This window comes from Lygodium microphyllum, chromosome 14, assembly GCF_053477565.2.
Source record: "Lygodium microphyllum isolate KBCC chromosome 14, Lygodium_microphyllum_v1.1.10, whole genome shotgun sequence".
Classification (NCBI taxonomy): domain Eukaryota; kingdom Viridiplantae; phylum Streptophyta; class Polypodiopsida; order Schizaeales; family Lygodiaceae; genus Lygodium; species Lygodium microphyllum.
In genome coordinates this window covers 16,620,809-16,644,426 of record NC_141148.1, presented here as the reverse complement: position 1 = coordinate 16,644,426, position 23,618 = coordinate 16,620,809, and the positions used below count along the sequence as shown (strand labels likewise).

Genomic DNA, 23,618 nt, shown 5'->3' with positions numbered 1-23,618 from the left:
TAAATAACAATGCAAAAGTTTCCTTCATTTGCAAGTTTGAATGTTTGCTCTCACAAATACAGTCTGGTAGACTTAGAATACACCTTTTTAGCCCTTCACAATGAGGTGACAAATTCACAACAAAAGAGGTCTTAGAAAGTTTGTTCTGTAGCCACAATGTTTTATTGCTCTTGTTCAAAATTTAAGAATATTCCTTATCAAGTACTACTTTTCCTGCAATGTGGAATGTGAAGATATTTGAAAAGTGGGTTGAGATACCTATGCTAGAAATTTGCAATGAATCTTTTCCCTACTTTATTAGCCTAGTACTTTAGCTATGCTTTTCTTCTCTTAGTAGGCTATGACATTTTCCAAAATCCAATTTAAACATAGCCTTTCAACTTTGTAAGCAAATGTATGGAGTCACATTTTCCTAAACGGAATTGAGATTTTCTTTGTAGTTGCATCGTGAAGTTGCCGAAATGGCTATAGGTAAAGCAGGTTCACAAGCAACAAGCAACAAATATATGGTTTACCTAAGTCAATTACACCATGAGGCTCATGAGCTACACCATGAAGCTCATGAGTGTAGGATCTAACCATTGTGGCTCATGATCAACACCATGAAGCTCATCACTTATGCAATTGATGAAGATGTTAGCAACTCGCTTGCCTTGTCATTATATGTAGAGTCAACCAAAGGAGTTGCACTAGAGTAAAGTTTGAGAGTTTGCAATAATATTTGCGAGGATTGTATTAGAGGGCATTCCTTTGTTGTTGTTGGATGTTGTATGTCCTCTTACTAGTGTGGACCTTGTTGGTTATGTTGGTCTCAGAGGAAGGGTTTTGAGGTGTTTTGAAGCCAAATGCATTGTAATAGATAGATGTGATCCTAAAATTGATTACCCTACCACATATTTTGCAAAAAGATCCAAGCCATGACAAACCTATATACACACTATGCTCTCTCCAACACAATATCATGTATAGGCATGCACAACACACACACAAACCTATATACACACCGTGCTCTCTCCAACACAATATCGTGTATAGGCATGCACAACACACACACAATTACTAATGTACAAAACTTATATAGAGATTCACAAACCCTTAAACTTAAATCCTTGCATCCACCAACAATTTGTATCCATCAAACTAATGGTCAAATGCCTCTTGCCTCTACACACCTACACAAGCATTGAACACCTTGGCATTACAACATCTTTATGTAGCAATACATGAATCAAATATGCAAAATTGTCTATTTGAGAGAGAGAGAGAGAGAGAGAGAGAGAGAGAGAGAGAGAGAGAGAGAGAGAGAGAGAGAGAGAGAGAGAGAGAGAGAGAGAGAGAGAGAGAGAGAGAGAGAGAGAGAGAGAGAGAGAGAGAGAGAGAGAGAGAGAGAGAGGCTCTCAAAATATGTTAGAGTTGAATACATAGTTTGACACCCACACTTGGCAATTGAGTGATATCCACCCTACATAGGCGCCTTCATACTTGCACTTGAATAGTTCTAGCATTATTATAAGAAGCAAGTTGCAAAGTTGTAAGATAAAGTTAGTAGGGAATCTGTTGGGGGGTTTACACATCCTTGATAGACAAGCACCACCACAAGACATGTGCAGTTGTGGTTCTAACGTGGATGTGAGAAACTTAAAGTGAAATTTCAATGTTCTGTGTGTTCATGGATTATGTTGTTGTGAGAAATAATGAGAGAGTGCAAGAAATAAATTCCAGGTTTACCATATAAGGTAAAGGGGACAATAAAGTGATACAATTTTTAAAGCTACTTAATATCATGATATAATTATTTTTAAATTACAAATGAGCTTAATGTGAGTTTAAAAAGTTGGGCCATGTAAATTTTTAATATTTTAGATGTTGTAAAACCTTAAAGTAATACATCCTCGAGTCTTACTCTATTGGCCCCTCATTATCACTCTTTTATAAATACTTTCTTTATAACTAAGGCTACTTGATAAAAATATCCAAATACCTTAATGTTTTTTCTTTAAGCTCCATATCTATACTTATTTATTATTTTGGTTGTAGGACTTTCAGAGGGTTCTTAAACCTCCCCTTTTTAATTAAAACCCCTTCTCTCTCACTTATAATCTCTTTCGCTCTTCCTCCTCCCCTTTTTAATTAAAGCGCCTGCCCTTCCCCCCCCTCTCTCTCTTCCCTCTTTTAATTACATTTTTAAAAGATTTTAAAAAATTTATTTCCCATTTAATTGATAATCTCTCACTTTTCTTCTCCTCTTTTTATTAAATATATTAATTAAATTAATATTTTTAATTCAAAATTTATTCTCTTTTAATATTTTTTGCCTCTTTCAATTAAAGAAATTTAAGTCTTTTTTAAATTTGATTTTTAAAAGAGAGGAAAAAGGGGGAGAGAGAAGAAGATATGAGGAGAGAGAGAGAGGATTATAGAGAGAGGAAATATAAAATTTATAAGAGAGAAGAAAAAAGGAAAAAGAGGAGAGAGAAAGATAGAGAGAAGTGGGGAAAGAAGAAAAGGAGAGAGAGAGAGAGAGAGAGAGAGAGAGAGAGAGGGAAGTGGGGAAAGAAAAAAAGGAAGGAGAGAGAGAGAGAGAGAGAGAGAGAGAGAGAGAGAGAGAGAGAGAGAGAGAGAGAGAATTATAGAATGAGGAAGTACAAAGTTTAAAAGAGAGAGAAAAGAAAAAAATTTAAAGAGAGAATGGAGAGAGAGAGAAGAAGGAGAATAAGAAAAAAAGAAACGAGAGAGAGAGAGAGAGAGAGAGGAGGGAGAAAAGAAGAGAGGAGAGGGAAAAGCAATGATGAAGAGGAAAGATAAAATAAAAAAAGCATGGAGAGGGGGAGAGAAGAAAAGGAGAGAGAATAATAAAAAAAGAGAGAGAGGGGGAAAAAGAGGGAAGAGAGAGAGGAAAAAAATATGAGAGGGGACGAAAGAAATGAAAGAGAGAGAGAGAGAGATGAGAAAAAATAAACTAAAATAAAATGTGGAGAGAGGAGAGAGAAAATTTTTAGACATAAATTGGGGGTAGAGAAGGAGAGAGAGAAAGATAGAATAGAAACATATAGGGAAAAAAGAAGAGAGAAAGAGAAAAAATGGATTATCTGTACAATAACTTCGCTCGCTGAAATGATACAAATATTAAAAAAAACACACTTAAAAAATTATAAAAGAGGACTGTTAGAGGACAGATTATTGGTCCTTCACCCTCGTTAATGGGGAAGGTGTTAGAAAGAGAGAGGGGGAAAAAAAGACTAAATTCCATCGCTTTACGACGCGAAGCACTAGTATCTTGTACGGAGTAAAAACCAAAAAACAACGAAGGCCGAAGACAATCGTATAAATCAAGCTTGGCGTTCAATCCTACAACATTTCTGTGGAACCATGGCGGCAGGGAGGCATTTCATCGCTCGTGTACTGGACTATGTCGCCAATCAGTTAATAGTCGAGCGTCTCGCCAACAGGTATTCTCAGACAGACAGATGCGCTCACAGAGAGAGAGAGAGAGAGTGTGTGTGTGTGTGTGTGTGTGTGTTTTCGACACTATCGCCATCGTGAGTCGTTAAGCCGATAAACGTACGACTAAACATTAACAATTTTCATCCATTGTCGATGAACGAAAATTCCGCTGTAAAACTGGTCTTGCGGTAGTCCTAAACGAAAAATTGTTTGAATTGACTGATTTGCTGCCTGCTATTCTGTCCTTAGATACGAGGTTCATAATTATCGAATTATATTAATGTGGACCATATAGCACTCTCTGGTGTTCGTTACATCACTTCGGCTGCTTGTCAAGCGTTCTGCAAACTTAAAACTATGTGTCTTCAGTTTGTTTTTAATACCTGATTCTTGTTGGCAGCCCTTCCTTCCAGAGATTTGCTGTGCGATCAGCCAAAACGATTCAAGATATGAGTCAAAAAGGCAAGTTATGTTGAAAATCTTATTGCCATGGGTTGCATGCATCTAAAGTTAAGCATGCTTCATCTCAAGATTAAACAACACGTAGACATGCATGCCTAAGATATGTTCCAGGGCCTCAGGCAAAAAGAAAGCATCGATAGCTTAAGAAAATTGCACATGTGCTCTGGTAGTGAATGATTGAGTACGTCAATGTAGACATTTATACCTATGATTTGTTCTGACACCTACGATTAAAAGAAACCATCGAAAGGTTAGAAAAACTGCGCATGGTGTGCTGTGATAGCAAATGATTGTAAATCATTGTTAGTGCTGTGTTTTTTGTGCAGTCATTGGTTTTGAAGTTATGCACGGTTTATTCAGTTTGGTCATAAAGAACTTGTTATCATAACCATTGCATAACGTCACACAAGGTTCTGCTCTGGTATGATTTTGTACATTTTTCATAATCAGGCACATTTGTATAGGATTTGTTCCATGGCCTAAGGTTAAGATAAGTCATTGATAGCCATGGCTGATAGCAAATCATTCAGTACACAAATCTAGACATGTATGCTTATGATTTTTTCTAAGGCATGAGATAAAGAGAAGTAACTGATAGCTTAGGAAAACTGCTCACCTTGTTTGTGCTCTGACAGCAACACCTTGTTTGTGCTCTGATAACAAATGGTCGAGTGCAATTTTTGTTATTGTTAGTTCTGTGTTTTCTGTGCAGTTATTGGTTCCAACTGTACACAACTTATTACAACGTTGTTTCATAAGCATTGCATAATGTTACACAAGATCCTGGTCTGGATATGGGTCACACCTCAGGAAGACCTTTTTAGTTGGTTCTTGAGGTCACACCTAGTATGCTGGGACTAACTATTAGTGTCTGCCGAAATGGCCCATGCTGCACACCTGCTTAAGCCAAACTGCTTCTTCCACCTGCATTTTAGAGACATAGATATCCTTATGGAAACATCCCCGGTGGTGATTTGGTCTTGTTAGCTTTGCCGACTTAAAGTATCCTCCCAAGGCCACCAAAATCATAGGTTTGAGTAAGAGAGATGAAAACATCATTTGAAGTTCCAAGCCTACTTAAATTCTCCGCCCAAGCCCACTAAAAACCCTATTGCCACCACTCTTAGGTTATTTTCTTCACCAATTGTTGAACCTTAAATGGAAGCTAGAGAGATGGATTTAATTTGAGATGAATACTTGGTGTACAAATTGAGTGGAAAATTGTGGGCACACTCACTTTTTGAGTGGACCAATGTGCATCCCATAGTGAAAGCAAAATTTTGAGAGAGAGAGAGAGAGAGAGAGAGAGAGAGAGAGAGAGAGAGAGAGAGAGAGAGAGAGAGAGAGAGAGAGAGAGAGAGAGAGAGAGAGAGAGAGAGAGAGAGAGGGGGGGGGGGGATTTGCTCCACTTGTTTTGGCCTCCTAGAGTAGAAAGAAAGCTTGCGTGCTTTGGGATATGGGAAAACCTTGGCCCAACAAAATTCGTCTTCAGGCACCAAGGTTGCATATGCTGGTTTTTGAGTTAAAAGGGGAACTTTTGTAGGACATTGTTTCAGATGTGGCTAGCTGGGTCATTTTGTCTCTAAATGTGGTCATGCTCCAAAGGTTTTGTAGCATGGTTTAGATCTTGAGGTGGATATACGGAAGTGTGAATCCCAAGATGCACTATAGCAATACGTTTCTCCCCTTGTGCCTCCTAGTTTGCATGGAAACGATAATACAGATTCACTTTAGGCTGGGCTTGTTGGAGAGTCGTGTCCCGCCTATCAAGGTCAGACATCTAAGGATGCTCCTTGGGTTTCTTTGGTTTAATGCTATACGTGATAGGAATCTCGTTCCATTTGTGTGCATTTAGTCTTTGAAAATATCACATAGACTTTTCAACATAGGGGTAAAGGATTTTACTCTAAACCTCAACCTCAATCATCTCATGTCCCTGTAGCAGGAGTGGTTGGTAAATGTGCTTCTAATTTTGCTTTGAGGTTTGATGTATGTGGGAGGTTGTTGTCCTCTTAAGATGCATCAATTGTTGGATTGCAAAGGGGAGATCTTGTGGTTGTGATTCATAGTGAAATGGAGAGATTACAGGCCACTAAATCTATGGATGCAAAAGGGAAAGCAGTGATCAAGTAGTCCTTTCCCTCTTTGTTTATCATGAGACTCGCTTTATGGAATGTCAAGGGGTTCGTCAAGTAGTAAGCAGTATAGGTTGTGGATTGTTTTTGCCAGTCATTGCGACATTTTTTGTGTACTGGAGCATAAGTAGAACTTGTTGGTTGGTTCCACTATGTTTATAAGGACTTTATGGTGTTCTTAGTGGCTGGGTTTCTCATAAATATGGAGTTATGTTGGCTTTTCAATCTTCGTTGCAGCCTTCATTGGTTTGTTAGGATGTTTGGGGTAGATCCTTGGTAGTGGGTTTAGATTGGATAGGATGTACATTGTTAGAGGGATTCCTTTCTTCCAGCAGTGATTGACATGTGAGTGCAGAGGTAGCACGTCCTTTATGATCATTATGCCTTGGTTTTGGAAATAACTCATCGGTTGGTACATGCCTTCAAGGCTCTACTTACATGATTGCCTTAACATTTTAATCAATCTTTTTTGCTGAACGATCAAATTTTTGGGTGTATGCAGTAATTAATTGCTGCGTTTAGCATGCAGGTTTTGACTATGGGTATCAATGCATGGCCTATTTTTAGGGATAATGCATGTGCTTTGTCTCGACAACATGATATTCAGCATGCATCTGCTTTTCATGTTGAATTGCAGTATTTGCATTCTTTATTGGGACATTTGGTCAGTATGCAATTGACGAGGGGTATCTTTGATGACTTGGTTTTTTCAGTCAATGTGGAACATCTTAAGGATCCATTGACTCCCCTTTGCTAGCATGTGTGGAGATCCGGTTCGATGCCTTCGGATTGGAAGATTGTAGTTATTCGTTTGCTGCCCAAGGTTCCTTCCCCATGTACTTTAAGATAATGGAGACCCATTTTTGTTCTGGGTTCCTTGGCAAAAGTGCCCATCAATGGGGAGAAGGCTATTTGGGACTGGTGGATGAAGGTTGTGGGAGAGATAGAAAAGGGGCTGTTGGTCATTTTCCTATGTAGAATTCCGGAATTTCTATAGGTGATAGCCATCAAAGGTCTTCAGGAGGTAAGTGACGACAAGGAGACACCTTCCAGGGGCTGGCAACAACATTGCTGATTTGGGGACATTATTCTAGGTCTTCATGACAGCAGGTTACTGTATTTAATATTGGTTGGAGCAGGCAACAGGCAGATTTTGGGGTTTTCTCACGAAAATTCTCTGATTTCTCTCTCATCTCAGCACGTCTCAGCAAATCTCAATCATTTGGAGTAGGTCTCAGCCAAAATTTGGTAGACATTAGTGAGAATTTTGTTGTAAACCCTAAATTTATGTAAAAATTAGGGTTTTCCAGCCACCTTAGGACCCGTGTCATTAGTTAAAAGGCATTGTATACTAAAATCAGCACTTGAAATTCAAGGAATTGTCCGGGATTTTGGATGCTAGCCCATCCCATGTGATTTGGGGTATTATTTGGTCAATTTGTGGTTCCAATTGTACAAGTCCTGGGTGAAAATCAAGGGGCAATTGGTCGGAATTGTTTGTTGATTGGCCGTACAGCAAGGGGCTTTTGGATCAACAAAGGAGATTGTGGGATCTTAGCATGTACTCAATCCATTAGCAATTCAAGTTAAAGAAATATTGCAAGTGGCATCAATTTTGGGGCCAATAGGGTGTCCAGTGTCCAAGTTTATGGTGGTGATGTGTGCATTTCTGTTTATGTTCATTTGCTAATTATTGTAATTAAGTGCTTGATTAGGTTTTACCACCCTCTTCAAGAAGGAAGATTGGATTTAGTGCGTGATGCTGTCATTTTTGGGCAGTATCATTTTTATTCTTTCCGTTGCATACACCGGTACTTTTGGGTGCCTAGAGGTTATAGCTAGATTTGGTTGACCTTGCAGGAGCAGCTTCAGTAGTATAATCCATTGCTTGCTTTTTAGCCTACTTTCCCTTGACAGGATTGGATGTTTGTGAAGCGTGATGATTTTCAGAATAGGTTGGCTAATTAGATCTACCATAAGATGGTTGAGGATAAGAGATGGATCATTGAGAAAACTAATAAAGTTTGGCGTAGTCGGGATAGCAAAGAGAAGTGGTGGGATATGTTTCTTCAATTGTGGAGGTCCAAGATTCCATACCATGAGATGACAACATGAAATAAAACATGTTAGTAGGAAAAGACACATACACAAAAGATAGATGTTGGTAGAAATACTCCCATTTGAAGCTTGGAGCCAAGGATAGTGCCAAAGATTTGAAGGTTATACTGGCCACAATGATAGAATTAGACTTTGTCCATCTTTTTGAGGTCGAGGGTATTGCTCTGGCTTCTTTCTCATTGGAGAAGCCTTGGCTTGTGCATAGTAGTACATCATCTGACATGGCATATCATTGCGATTGAATCCAAGACCTCTATTGCAGAGGGGGCAATGTCACTGTTGGTGACAACTCATCGGTGCCGGTCCGAGGAGTGGAGGCCATTCTAGATCGTCAAAACTCTTCTGCCAAAGTTCTTTATGCTCCCGATTTAGGTTTTTGACCTTCTTTTTGTTCACGGTTTGACATATCTAGGGATGTGCGTGCTCTTCACCTAGGAGGCTATTACTCTTAAAGATGCAACCATTGGAGATGTGCTATGGACGTGTACTTATAGTTTCTACTCTTCTCTTTAGTTGTTGGGCTACTTTGATATGCTTGCTATGGTGCTTACTATGGGCACCTAAACTTCAATTCTATTTGACAAGCATTGTGGAAGGGACTAGTTGAGGGTCTTTTGGATTTTCCTTCCATCACTACTTTGTGCCCTAGCTCTTTTAAGGGGCAAACAATATCACCAGCCTTTTCCAAATGTGACTATTAGAAGAGATTTTACACCGCTTGAGTTGGTGCATATTGACTTGTGCGGACCTATGAGAATTGTTTTCCTAGGGAAGGCCAAACACCTAATGTTTGTTGTTGATTTTCTAGGTACGTGTTGCTCTATTTCTTGGAAGTTGGAGTACAAGTTTGAGGCATTTTTCAACTTTTGTGAGTGAAAAGTGTTTGTCAAAAAGCAAATAGCCTTCAAGAGTCGCGGGATTGGAGCTAATATAGGAGAGGAGTTTCACTTCAAAGAGTTTGATAGATTTTGCAGGCAGCATGGGATCGAGATGGATTTTTTCCATACTAACGCACCATTGGCGAATGATGTTGTGGAGTGACAAAATTGGACCATGTTGGAGATGGCCCATTTGATGTTGAAGCATGGAGAACTTTCTCGCGCCCTTTGGAGAGAGGTAGTTTCTATAGTGTTGCATATCCACAACAAGTCTCTGATTGCAGGTTTGAAAGGTCATGACTTTCTATCATGCCTTTTTCAATTAGAAGCCATCCATTGCCTATTTTCAGATCTTCGGATGTGATATCTATATCCATGTCGACAAGAAAGATAGGGTCAAAATTGACGTAAGAAGCACATCTTTGTTGGTTACGGTTAGATATCCAAAGGCTAAAGGTTTTATGATCCCTAGACTAGCAAGATAGTGGTGAGCTGATGAAACCAACCTTCCTTCTTGGAAAGGGTGCTAATTTCCTGATTATGCACTTAATTGCAACAACTAGCAAATGAACATAACTTGAAATGCACATATTACCTCAATAATCTCAGACATTGGACATCCTGTTGGCCCCAAAACTAGTGTCCCTTTCGTAATTTCTTTAACTTGATTGCTAATGGAATGAGTACAAGCTGAGATTCACAATCTCCTTTGTTGTTGCAAAAGGTCCTTTGCTGTAGCAATAATTAGCAATCGATTGGGGCCAATTATCCCTTGATTTTTCACCCAAGACTTGCACAAGTGGAACCATCAACTAGCCAAATATTGCTCCAATTTACAATGAATGGGTTGGCATTTGAAATCCCTGACAATTACACAAATTTCAGGTGCTGAATTGAGTGTATGATGCCTTCACCTATTGGCATGGGTCCCGAGGTGGCTATCAAACCCTAATTTTTGCAGAAATTTAGGGTTTACAGCAGAGATCTCTTTGCAGTCCACCAAATTTGACTGAAATCCAATCCTGAAGGTTGAGAATGACTAAGCACAAGTTGGAGAAGGTGAGAGAATGCCAAAAGAGAGAGAAATCCAAGAATTCTTTGTGGAGGAACCCTTTAGATTGGATGCAGCTTGTCAAAAACTGCCTAGGAGTTGTCGCCTACTGCCACAGATGCCAGAAATTGCTGTTGCTAGCCATTAGTTGCTGTCGCCAACTCCTGAAGACGTCAAAATTGCTGTTGCCTGCTTTAGATGGGTTGTTTGCTGCTGTCCCTGCCTCCAGGAGGTCATCCACAGTTGGGAAATCAGACCAGCAGTCTATTTTTTCTCTTTCTCTCAACCTAAATGCACTGAATCTCTCTCTTCAGCCTCAAAAAGCGTTTTTCAGTCTCATATGGGCATTTTTGCCAAGTGGCAGCCTTCTATACCCATTTTCCAGCATTATCCAGCCATTTTATTAATTTTCAAAATTTAATAATTTTGAAAATTAAATTTAGCCCTTTTAATCTTGCTCGAAATTAAATGTGCCTATCCATAATTAAATTGGTTGGGCCATTTGCAACTTGGAGTGGTCCCTAACCTTTATTGACTCTTTTCTTGTTTTAACCAATTAATTAATACTAGTCCCTAGTGTCACCACCATCACTTATTGGCTAAATAATTGTCCTAGGGTCAAAACTGGCACCAACTGACCCCCAAAGCTTAGATGGCATAACTTATCACAACTCTTGCCTTTGACACCCATTGCATCCTTGAGGTCCTTTGGCATGCTACCATGAAATGACTACCATGTGCATTACATGTACTAAACAACCTTGTACATTTGATTAATAACTTAATCAAATGTTATCAGCAAGATTAAAAGCATCTCAAAATTTCACGTCCTCGTGATAGACCTCCCCCTTGAAATCTTTGCAATCATCCTCAATTGCATTGAATTCTACCAAAAGAAAAGCATATTGCTTTGGAATTTTCCATAAGGCATCACGGTCACAACATTGGCCATTGTCCAACCATGCTACATGCCCTAAACTTGCTAAAGCTTTCCAACCAACATATACATAACATAAAACTGAAAATCAGTCCAGAACTTGCTAGAAACCCATTGGATGCATTATAATGCACGTTTCTCAACTGTTCTGACTTTTGAACCATAGTAAAGTATATTTTCAGCATAAACCATGGCTGAAATTGTCAATGGCATTTACTAACATGCTATTGTCCATGGAACCAGCTGTAAACCATTGAAAATTGAGCATAAACTGATCATTTGCTGATCCGAGAATTGATGACAAACTTATTGCAATGTGTTTCTGCAATGTGGATAGTTCAAAATAGTAGACTGTATGCTTGTAGTATGATTGATTTGAAAGAATCTTTATTGGAATCAAATAGAGGACATGGCATTAAAATTGCTAGTTATTTTCTTATGATAGCAAAGAAGCATGTTTCAAGGAAGCCATTTAAAGAAGGATAGCTTGGTCATTCAAGAAGAAGAAGAAGAAGAAGATGATGATGATGATGGTTGGGCTTCTTACCTCAATTTGATTTTAGCTTTATTATCAAAAGGCTATGCTAAATGCCAGATACAAGGCATGTCCCAAGCATGTGTGGAAACCTAAAAGTTTAGTAATGACTAAAGGATGAGCTAGGTATATATGGGTAGAAAGCCATTAGATACCTTTAATTCCATTGACATCACAAAACTTATTGAATTCTTTGGATATATACTCACCCCCATTGTTTGTTCTTATGCATTTTAATTTTAAAACCTTTTGAGTACTAACAAATGAATAAAATCTTTTAAAGGTATCCAATGCCTCGCTTTTCTGCTTAAGCAAGTAAACCCATAGCTTTCTAAAATGGTCATCAATAAAAGACACAAAATAACGAAAACCAAAACCACTGTGAGTTTTTACTGGTATGGTACATATATTAGAATGGACTAAATCCAAAATACATGCCTTCCTAAAGGCTCATGAGAGTATGAACTCTTTACATGTTTTCCAAAAACATAGTCATCACAAAATTCAAGCTTTGAGTTTTTCACATCAACTCTTCCAAGTGAAGAAAGTGCCTGTAAACCCTTTTGGCTCATGTGTCCAAGACGCTTGTGCCATAACTCCATGTGTGACTGCACTTTTGCAATTGCAGCGAACTTTCTAGGAAGTGCCTTGCAATGAAGATAATATAGAGTTCCCATTTTACCATCTCTAGTAACTAGCATGAATCCTTTTTGTATCTTTCACATTCCACCAAAAGGTAGTGAAGTAATCCCTACTATCTAATTGCCCAATAGAAAGCAAGCTCTTCTTAATGCCAGGTATATACCTAACATCATGAAGAATCAATTCCTGACCATTTTCAAGAGCCAAGTGTATGGTGCTTGCTTTTGCAATATCACATGCACGGTTATTCCCTAGGTAAACTTTCCCAAGGTTACCTTCTGGATAAGAAGAGAAACACTCCAAAGATGGAGTTACATGAAATGAAGCATCACTGTCAACAATCCATGATTGTGATAAACCATCATGAGTAGACTCACCAAGCTTCATGTTAACCAATTTTCGCATGAGATACTAGTGAAAGCATTTAAATGCTCTAAGGCGGGCTTTGACTCACCAAGCTTTGTGTTAACCAATTTTCGCATGAGATGTATATGATTGACATGAGTCGTATTCTCATATGTAGCCTCGAGTTTCTCCCAAACTGCATAAGTAGTGGTAAGTCCCTTGATATCAATCAAGATATCATCTGACTGCCATTTTGATATCAATCAAGATATCATTTATGACTGCCATTTTGATGTCTTGATATCAATCAAGATATCATCTGTGACTACCATTTTGATGTAAGTAATGGCTTTCTTATTTATTTTAGCCCAATCCTCATGTGACAAAGCAACAGACTTATGTTTTGCTGCAACATCATCACAATTCTTCAAAAAAAGTATACCCTGCATACGATCTTTCCAAATATCAAAGCCATTGCCATCAAATTTACGAATCTTAAAAGGATTCTTTGTGTTAGATGTAGATGCATTGCTAGCCATCTTCAACAATAACAAACTGCAATAAAATACCGAATACTTTTAGCCAATAGCAAGGTTGCTGAATATAACAATAAGTATTCAAACTTGTACTTCCAAAATTGCCCAAGAAGCAGATATTTTGCTGCAATATCAGTCCCAAGAGCTGATTACAGCATGTACATGAACCAAATCTAATACATATGCATAAATGATAGCTCCCACTTCAATAATACATCACCGTAATGCCCAAATGTAATAACCCAAGTGCTGTATGTACCACTGTTTCATTGCATAATGAGCATTTAGCAATACATGTACCTATAGAAGTTGCCCTTTTACAACATTTGATACATCCCAAGTTTAAATTTCTCTCCCTCAGCAATGAATTTACTGTAATTTCACTGTCAAAGCACAAATGGGCTCAAAATGCATCACCGATGCGAAAAGCCCCAAAATTTTTGCAGTAAATTTGCCCCAATTGTATTAATACATCATCTTGAGTGTCAAATACGGGCAAATGTTGCAGAAATTTCAGAAATTCTGCAAAACCCCCAAATTTTGAGATCCAATAGTGCACAAATTTTAGTAAAATTGGCTCAGTTGAGCAAAATTTCACTTGTACATGAAAAGCCCCAAAATTTCTGGAGCAGAACGCACACAATGTCTGCAATTTCTAGGTCAAGTGTCTCTGTTTTGCATAGACATCATCAAATCTAGGAAAAGCCCTAAATTTCCAGGTACAAATATTCACAAATTTGAGCATTGTGCTTATGCCCGTGAAACCAATGAGCAGGGGGACCTGCTTGCAAGAAATAATTAAAAAATCTATCGAAAAAAAGGCTAATAAGTGTCGAAACAATCAGCTGCTGACTTGTCGTGTGTCACCTGTCATCTGTCGCGTGTTGGAATTGCACCATTGGTTAGAAATGCGACATACACACCTGCAGTTGCTAGCCGTGATGCTCGTTACCTACTCGTCTACTCGTGATCTATGCTTGGTCAGTTGTTGGTGCCATGTACTTGTCGTTGGTCAAAACTGACCGCCATCTGGTCTCAACTGCTCGTTGCTTGTACACAGAAGTGAAGACTTGCGTGTCTCCTCATGGGCTCATGTAGATATTGACCCGTACAACCCTTAGGATGCGCGCACACTCTTGCCGCAGCTTTGATACTAATTTGAAGGGCGAGCGGAGAAGTAGTGTGCATGGCAAAGGTATATTTAGCAGTAGAGAGTGTGGAGACTCGAGATGGACGTGTACCAGTGTGGTACACACAAAGAGTAAAAGAATATATTTATACTTAAGGTATGATACACTTACACCTAGAAGGGTGTTCTCACATGTACAAGTAAATATATACATGGGAGTAGCGAAAGGGCCTTTATACCCAACCCGTTTGAGCGGAATGACACTTGGAATCTTGTGCCATGGTCCGTTCACAAGAAGGTGATTGGAGTCAAGTGGGTATTTAAGGCCAAGTACCATAGTGATGGCAATTTGGATAAGCACAAGGTGCGGCTTGTTGCTAAAGGATTCATATAGCGGCCAAGAGTAGATTTCCATGATACCTTTGCACCTATAGCTCGTATGGCTACCATTAGGGCCATTCTTTCCTTAGCCAGCTATAGGAGATGGCTGGCTTATTAGCTTGGTGATTTGAAGGAGGGGATCTATGTTGAACAGTCTCTTGGCTTTTTCTCATCAAATGGCAAAGTTTACAAATTGAAGAAGGCCCTTTATGGCCTCAAACAGGCTCTGCGCACTTGGAACAAGAAAATAGACTCGTTCCTCTAAGGGAAGTTAGGTTATCAACATTCATCTACTGTTGATATCCAATTGTATGTAAGAAGATAGACTTGTTCCTCTAAGGGGAGTTAGGTTATCAACATTCATCTACTGATATCCAATTATATGTCCACATTGTAGGTGGAGGACATACATTGTTCGTGCTTTATGTGGTTGATATCATTTTGACAGGCGATCATACCTAGAAGGTCAAGTAGACAAAGGAGACACTACATGAGGCATAGTTGAGGTAAACGGGGAAATGGAACCAGAAACGGAAACGAAAACAACAATTTTCGAGGAGGGGGAAACGAAAATGCCACGCCATCAGAGAGAGAGAGAGAGAGAGAGAGAGAGAGAGAGAGAGAGAGAGAGAGAGAGCTTAGAGCCTAGGTGCTTAGAAGTTAAAGCATAGATTACAAGTTTCATACTCAAAATCAAAGCTTTTTAATTTCCAAGTTTTGAAAGAGTTTTACAAAGGCATAAGCTCAAAGGAGCTTTTTGATGCATACAAGGATTTTGAAACATAATTCATATGCTAATTGCAAAGAAGGAACAATTCTAAATAAGTGGATAATGTAAAAAAAAGAAGTGATTGATCAAGCTCTAGATATCTTCGAATCTAATCCTGCCGTGTGGAGTTGGGTTGTGCCACATAGCCCATGAAGTTTCATGGAAAATTTAAATACAACACTATTTAAAACAAAACATTAAAAATGTTTCCCTATTAAAAACAAAACATAAAAAATATTTAATATTAAAAACCTTTAGACGAGTCAAGAGACACTAAAATGAAACATTCAAAATAAACATTTAGGTGAAACGTAAAAAATGATCATATTTAAAATGGCAAAAGACGAAAAACATCACGTGAACAAGACCTTTAAATGTTTAATAAAAAAATGTTTCGACTATGTTGCGAAATGGGTCTGTCCAAAAAGTTTCCCCTTGGGGAAACACCATGTGGCTTTATGACACAAGATGTTTGACGGATATAGGTCTTCTCCATTTCTCTCTAGGTCATGAGATTTGGTAAACTCCAAGGGGAATTTTCATCTCCCGACAGTGATATGTCCAAGGGCTTTTGACTATTTTTGAGATGGAGAGGTGTAAGGCTATCTCAACTCCCATGGATCCGAATTGGAAGGCTACAATCCATGCAAATTTACTAGCAACAAATGCTACTTGATACAGGCAGTTGATTGGGTTGTTGATATGGCTTCTCAATACTCGGATTGATTTGTATTTTCCTATATGTTTTCTTGCATGGTTCATGGGTAAACCTAAGCTGTTTGTTGGCAGGTTGTGATGAGGACTTTGCAGTTCTTGGGGGGCACCCCCAACCTAGGTTTGGGGGTGACCCCCAAACCTCCCCAACCTAGGTATTTATTATCCAATATGTATAGGAGATTCAACCTTTGTTCTATAGGGCTGGACAGATTCAGACTGGGCTAGAGATGTTGACCACACGGGTTCAACAACAGGAAGGTGCTATCTTTTGTAGTAAGAAATAACCCACAATCGCCCTATCATCTACAAAGTGGAGTATAGAGCAGCCTCTTCTACCTCATGGGAGATAGTGTGGCTTTGGAGGTTGTTAGGAGAGCTTGGCTGTTCGCAGATAGGTGCTACTATAGTTCATTGTGATAATGAGAGTTGCATAGACAGATCAGCACTAGAAACCTGTGAGGGGAGACTGTCCACAGCAGAAACATCACCCAGAGCCCGAACATGGACATTTGATACCATGTCAAAAGTGGGTGCAGCAATGGAAGCGTGAAAGACTGCTGTAATAGACTTCACAAGACGAGAAAAGAGAAGACAGAAGAAAACAAAAGAACAGTGCAGAGGGAATAACTCAAAGGTACGCTCAAGAAATGGAATCCATATACCAAACACAAGATAATCACGTACAACAGTGAGTCACTCGCTGCATGGGCACTGGTATTGGCTCCCTTTCTCCAACAAGACCTGCATTGGAATTTGCAAGTGATGAATGAATTTTGTGGAGGAGAGCGCCTAGGCCCTAAATATATAGCACAAAAATATGCCATAAAAATGATCAGATTGGCCAACATCTAGGACCACAATAAATGTAGCTGGACAGTAAATAATGGCCCAAATTATCATAATAGTAACAATAAAAAATGTCTAAAATAAACAATAATGCCCAACCCACTATTGCACATGCCTAGACTCACTCATAAGCTAGCTAGATTGCTAACAGTATTTTCATGTGATATGAGGAAATAGGTGGACTAGTTCCTCTCACATCTTTGATGGGCAATCCTAAAGCAACATAAAGTAAAGTAAAGGTTAAGGGATAGAATAATGAGATAGAGAGTAGACTAAGTAGTAAATTGTAATAGGTACTTAAAAATGAGAGGTTGCCCTTTTACCTATACAAGATTCCTCATAGCAACATTTTGTAGAGAGGCAATTTTAATTGTCCACCTAGAATTTAACTTGCATGCGAGAAATGACACAACTCACATCTATAAACATAAGAGAAATGGACATTAGATGTTGGGAATAAAGGGCCATTGTGCTTTTTATATGTGCACGGGTGTGATTGCACCCTTAGCGCTTGTACTTTACATATATCTATCTTAAAAAACCTAAAAGAGGTACACTCTATTGTACCCACACATTGTGCATCTCTCACTCTCTACTCTCTACTACTAACGTTTTTCTCTCTCTGCCATTGCCATCTTTGACCATTACATCTCCATTGTTGTGCATCGAGCACTTCATTGTGGCTTTAAAAATTGATTTGCAGATCTGAAATTTCTGCAAGTTACTTGGTTTTTCATTGGTGGTTGGTATTTGTTTTGTACCTTGGTCATTTGTATGACAATTGGGCTTACATTGGTTGGTATTTGTAAATCATGGCTGAGAGCAGTGATAGCAATAATCTTTTGTACATTAAGAAGCTCGAGGGTGCACACAACTTTGCTATATGGTAGAAGTAGTTCTAATATGTCTTGGTGCAGGAGGAAACATGTGAAGCCATAAAGACAAAAGGAGTAAAAGCAGCAACCATGGATCAAGATGAGTGGGATGAGTTAGATGAGCTTGCACGCTCTACCATAGAGCTTTTAGTGTCAAACACTGCGCTATTTAATATAGAGAAATTGAAATTTGCTTATGATATGTGGCAAAGACTTGAGGAGTTATATGCTCAGAAAAGTGCAGCAAGCAAGGTTTATTAGCTGAAAAAATCAATGGATCTTCGTATGAAGAAAGGTACAGCTATGTCTATATATTTGAATGAGTTTTACTCTAATTTCAGCCAGCTGATTGCTTTGGAGTTCAAGGCAACATTTTTGCTATGCACTTTGCTTGAAAGTTGGGACACTTTTAGGATAGCAATGAGTAACTCCAATGCCATGTTGTTATATTCAGATGTGGAGAGCTCCTTACTCATGGAAGAGCTAAATAGACAAAATAATTCAGCAAGCAAGTCTTCCAATGCACTACATACTAGAGGCAAATCTTAGCAGAAGGGTAAGCTTGAAAACAAAGCACACAAGTCTCGTGGAAAAAGTGTAGAGTGCCATCATTGTGGCGAGAAAGGGCACTTCAAGCATGATTGCTTTGAGTGGAAGAAAGAGAAGGGCAAGGGCAAAAGCATTGATGATAGCAAAGATGAAAAAAAGACAGCTAACATGCAAAGAAGAGCAGTGTGAAGATAGAGGAAGTGAATGTAGTTAGTTAGGAGAGTGATAGTGGCAGTGATTTACTCTTTGCTTATTCTTTTAGTGCATAGTCATTGATTGTACATTCTGATGGTGACATATTGGATTCTTGATTCAGGTGTCTCATTCCATGTGACACCATACTGTGAGTGGCTTTCTAACTATAATGGTGGTAGACATGGTGTTGTCCACTTAGGGGATAACCACGCATGTGATATTACAGGGTTGGCAGTGTGTAGTTGGTATTTCAACATAGTTCAGTGTTCACCTTGCACAATGTGAGGCATGTACCGTAGCTCAAGAAGAGCTTGACAAGCATAGGGCAGCTAGATAATGAAGGCTATCACACCACTTTTGGGGATGGCAAATGAAAGATATGTAAGGGATCTAGGATTGTTGCTAAAGGCTCTAAGAGTGACACTCTATATCCATTACATGTATCTAGTGTGCGTGACCATGTTGCTGCTATAACCGAGCAACCAAGTGTGTTTTTGTGGCATGGTCGGTTAGAACACATGAGTCAAACTAGAATGAAAGTGCATTCTCGTTTGGATTATTTGCTGTGTTTGAGGTATGCTGATTTTGACCATTGTGATCATTGTATATTTGGTAAGTATGCTTAAACATGATATAAAAAGTCTATTTTGTTAAAATCTTCACCCTTAGAGTTGGCACATTTAGATGTATGTGAGATGCTAGGGTTGTCTTTAGGGAAAAATAAATATTTTATCACATTTGTTAATGATGCCACACTCAAAGTATGGGTTTATCCAATCCATTGTAAAGATGAGGCATTAGATAAGTTTAAAAAATTCGTAGCACTTGTTGAAATATGACCTAGAAGACATTAAAGTGTCTTTACTCTAACAATGGTGGGGAATATGTGTCAAAAGCCTTTCAAGCCTTTTGTGATAGCAAAGGGATAAAGAGGGAGCTCATTGTCCCTTATAATTTGCCCCAAAATGGTATTGCAAAGCGTATCAATAGGACTATTCAGGAGGAGGTATGTACCATGCTATCTCATGGTGCATTACCCCATGGATTTTGGGCAGAGGTTGTTATGATAGCCGTACTGTCACGAGGTGGTGATACTTTTTGCAATTGCTTTCCTTCCTTACTTACATATATATATATATATATATATATATATATATATATATTAGTTGCTGTTGCTTTTTACCCCCAGAGTTCTCTTGGATTAAGTCGGGATCTTTGCATGGCCAAAAGAGGCAGCCATTGGGACAAATTGGACTAATGGTTTGTTCTGAGCCTTGGAACCGGTTTCATATTGAATAGGCACTGAAGAATAGAATGACAGTGGTTTGGGATTGTGTGCTTAAGCCATTGGAGATGGTACAGGATAATAAACTTGGCCAAGATAGAAGATGCACATGTGAGAATGCTCACGGAATAAAAGTCACCGTAACTGACTCACATTACACTTTTTGATGTGGTTGCAATGATAAAAATTGCTCAGAACAACTTGAAGAATGCAGGGGTTACCATCCCTAAAATTTAGGGAGTTACTATTTTTGGACCTCAGATGTGTTCGTGTTATTATCTTCGTTTTTGCATGAGGATTAATTCTCTGGTTTGTGCCGAGGTCAAATTTTGCAACGATCATGGAGAATTTTCGACCGAAGTTTTAAATGGGAAAATTGTTATATGTATGCCATGTTTCACAATTTGGGCACAAATTCCCAAAAGAGAGAGAGAGCATTAAAAAAAAAAACGTAATAGGTAGGAGGGGCAGATTTGAGAGTAAAGTTTTCAAGGGCTAAGGGCAGATTGTTGCAAGTACATCAGCTATGGAGAGTACTTCTTCGTCTCAGACTCATGTACGGAGGTAGAGCTTGCTTCCTCTGGTCAACTCTCTCTGTATTCTCAGAGGAAATGCTTTGCATGATGGGCTGATTCCATCGAATGAACAGTTCTGTGTTTTCTTTGCACTTTTGCTGAGGCAAGAGCCTCATCGTCCAGGTTCAGGAGCAGCTGATAGCTTCTCCAATGCAGGAACTAAAGAAAGTGATGATCACACCACACGGAAATAGTGTTTTCAGCTCTGATTTAGTGGTGTTTGTCAGACTGTTTTACTGTTGGAATGATGCCAGGGTCAAAGGGCTTGTAGTCCAACTGGTACGGAACAGATTTGGAATGGAATAAGGCTGAGAACAGGTCAAGAAACAAGTTAAAATAGTAAATACAGAGTCTTGTAGATTGCAATTCTGCACTTGAATTATTGAGTTATGCTCACAGAAAATGTTTTCCTACTTGGGATGTTGTTCTGGATATGTTGGACAGTAAAAAAAAAATAGTAAATACAGAGTTCTGTAGATTGCAATTCTGCACTTGAATTATTGAGTTATGCTCACAGAAAGTGTTTTCCTACATGGGATGTTGTTCTAGATATGTTGTACTGTCCTTATGCATCTCAAATATGCTCAAAAAAGATGAAAGCCAATTGTTCACAGGTTTTGTACTTTGGAACATTTCTTTTTTGTAACTTTCCATCTTTTAATTGATAAAGAAATACCGAAAGGGGCGCCGGACTACGAGGCGAATCTGGTGTTAAGCGAGGGAGTGAGGTCTCTGCTTGTGTGTATGTGAAAAGACCATGTATTAATTGAAAGAACTATTGCTTTATGTGAGTCATAGAGCGGTTTCATGGTTCCATCCTGAGGATTTGAATTATTTTCTGTAAGAGTTAAAGCTCGGACAGTTTTGGGTAAAAATGCCATACACACAGGTTTTACAGAGATTACAGGTGAGAAAGACTACGAGATTTTTCTTGGATACAGTATTTGCTGGTTACAGGACTAGAGAGATGGCTGACATGGACAAAGGCAAAGGAAAACTCCCTCATGAAGAAGAGAGTTCTTCTTTTGCTCATAGACAGTGAAGAGAGAGCATTGGTGCACAGGTGTCAGCACCTTCTAGAACCGAGATTGAACCACATGATGAGGAGCAAGAACAGGAGGACTTGTTTATGGCACAACTCCTCAGTATGGTTGGCTCTTTCGAACAGCTTGTAAAGAATCCTCGGATGCAAAAATTTTTGAAGTCACATAATGAGGATTCTCAGACTGAGTCATCACATCATACCATGGAATGCTCAAAAAGGCAAATATCTAATGTGCGTGAGCATGCAAAAAAGACACCAAACATGGAGATAGGTTCAGTGCAACAAGAAGCACAAGCACAGGACCAGGGAGTGAATGGTCAAGGCAGTAATGCACAAGTGACACAACAGACTATTCCTCCTCAGTTTGCTACTTATCCTAGTTACTTTGGTGGTGGATCAGTTTTTCAAGCAATGCCTGGATTACCCACTAGTTATTAGGGATACTTGCCTAGAGGGCCACCGGGAATGATGCCTATTGAGGTAGTGAACCCACTTTATGCTAATATTGGTCTACAGCCCGGTTATCAGACTTTGCAGAGTCCTTATTTGATGCTTGGATTACAAAATGTAGCGGCTGGTTTTTCTCAGCCTAGTGTGCATATGGCAGCTAAGATAAGTGAAATTAATGCTGATAATGCACCTAAGGGACTCCCCTTTTTACAGCCACTTGTCTATGACAACCTGACACCAAAAAGTGCAAAGCCTAAAGACTATAAAGAGGGTGGTTAGGCATTAAAGTTTGAAACCTTTAGTGATATGCAGGATAAGCTGAAAGCTTTGACATTTGTACAACAGTTTGATGCAGCTTACACTGGAGGGAATTTTATTGAGACTTCTAAGGCGCGGAAGGTTGCAACTTTTTTGAAAGGTAATGCTTTGTAGTGGTGGAACATATTGTTGATGCAAGGACATGCACTTGTCACTTGGGTCCATTTTAAACAGTTGTTTGCAGCTTCATGGTTAACTAACACGTTTGAAGTAAATATCATGACTGCATGGCATAAATTGGATGTGGCAAATTGTGCGGCTTTAGAAGAGTACAATAAGAAAATTTGGGAAGCACTTTTGCTTGCGAGTTCTTACAGGATAGTGCCCCTGTCAAATTGAAAAGTATTGTTGCGGTTTGCTCGAAGCCATCAGGGATTATTGTACCAAGACCAGGGTTACAAATATGGTACAATTAATTGAAAATGCTGGTGTGGCAAATGCATTGTTGAAAGGAAGAGCCGAGAGCTTTAAAGGCACTGAAAAGAAGGATTCTCAGTTTAAGCAAGATTTTGGCAAGAAGATGAAGCAATTTCTAGAAAAGACTGGCTTTACAAAGAAGTCTTTTTGGAAGAAAAGTTTTCAGCAGTAGTCTCAAACTTCTTTTAAATAGGGCAAAGGACCAAAGAGGCCACTTTTTGGCAGATCATTTGAAGAAAGAAAGGCTTTATTGATGGTTGGGAAATGCTTTATATGTGAACAGAAAGGCCATATTGCTTCTAAGTGCCCACAGCAATTTTCTAAAGATGCAGAGAATAAAGATCCGCTAAGTAAAAAGAAGCCCAGTATTGGCTTAGTGCATGATATGGTGGGAGATCAATCAGTTGATGATGCTACAGAATTGTGCAGAGCTTGGGGAAAGATAAAAGATTCCACAATGCTTATTTTCTTTGATCCTGGAGCTCGTGCAAACTTTATCTCACCGGCATTGGTAGCTAAGCGGGGTATACGTCCCGAGGAAATGAGACCAGTTGGACAGGTTGATTTGGCATGCCTAGGACATACTGAACTTGTTACCCCCATTCTTGGCAAACTTCGTATACACATTCAGAGCTATGTGGGTACAGAGGAGTTCCATATTATGCCTTTAGAGGGCTGTGATGTTCTATTGGGTATTCCATGGTGCCATACGAGCATGCTATCTTGGATACTTACAATAGAACGATTACTCTTGTATATAAGAGCAAAACTCATGTGCTAGATGTGAAGCTTAAAGGAGAGTCTATCCCAATTGTTTCTGCTTTTGCAATTACTTCTGTAATGAAAAATCATATTTCTGTGTACTTGGTTTTTGCAAAGCAAGTTAATGAGGTTGGCGGTAATGTGTTTGTACTAGATGAAAGTAGAAGGGCTTTCTTGGATAAATTCAGTGACTGTTTCTCAGATTCGTTACCAGGAGAGTTG

General features: G+C 39.0%; 1 protein-coding gene and 1 pseudogene across 1 annotated transcript in view; both read left to right on the top strand.

Moving 5' to 3' along the window:
• The first annotated feature begins 3,259 nt into the window (after positions 1-3,259).
• The window catches only part of LOC148025362 (UvrABC system C protein), a 44,979-nt gene continuing 24,620 nt past the window's right edge, over positions 3,260-23,618 (top strand). Inside the window, exons 1-2 of the mRNA XM_087692423.1 lie at positions 3,260-3,449; positions 3,845-3,906. Coding sequence (XP_087548549.1) covers positions 3,370-3,449; positions 3,845-3,906 — 142 coding nt within the window. The 5' untranslated portion in view covers positions 3,260-3,369. The remainder of the gene's footprint in view (positions 3,450-3,844; positions 3,907-23,618) is intronic.
• LOC148025363 (uncharacterized) lies at positions 21,372-22,178 on the top strand (annotated as a pseudogene).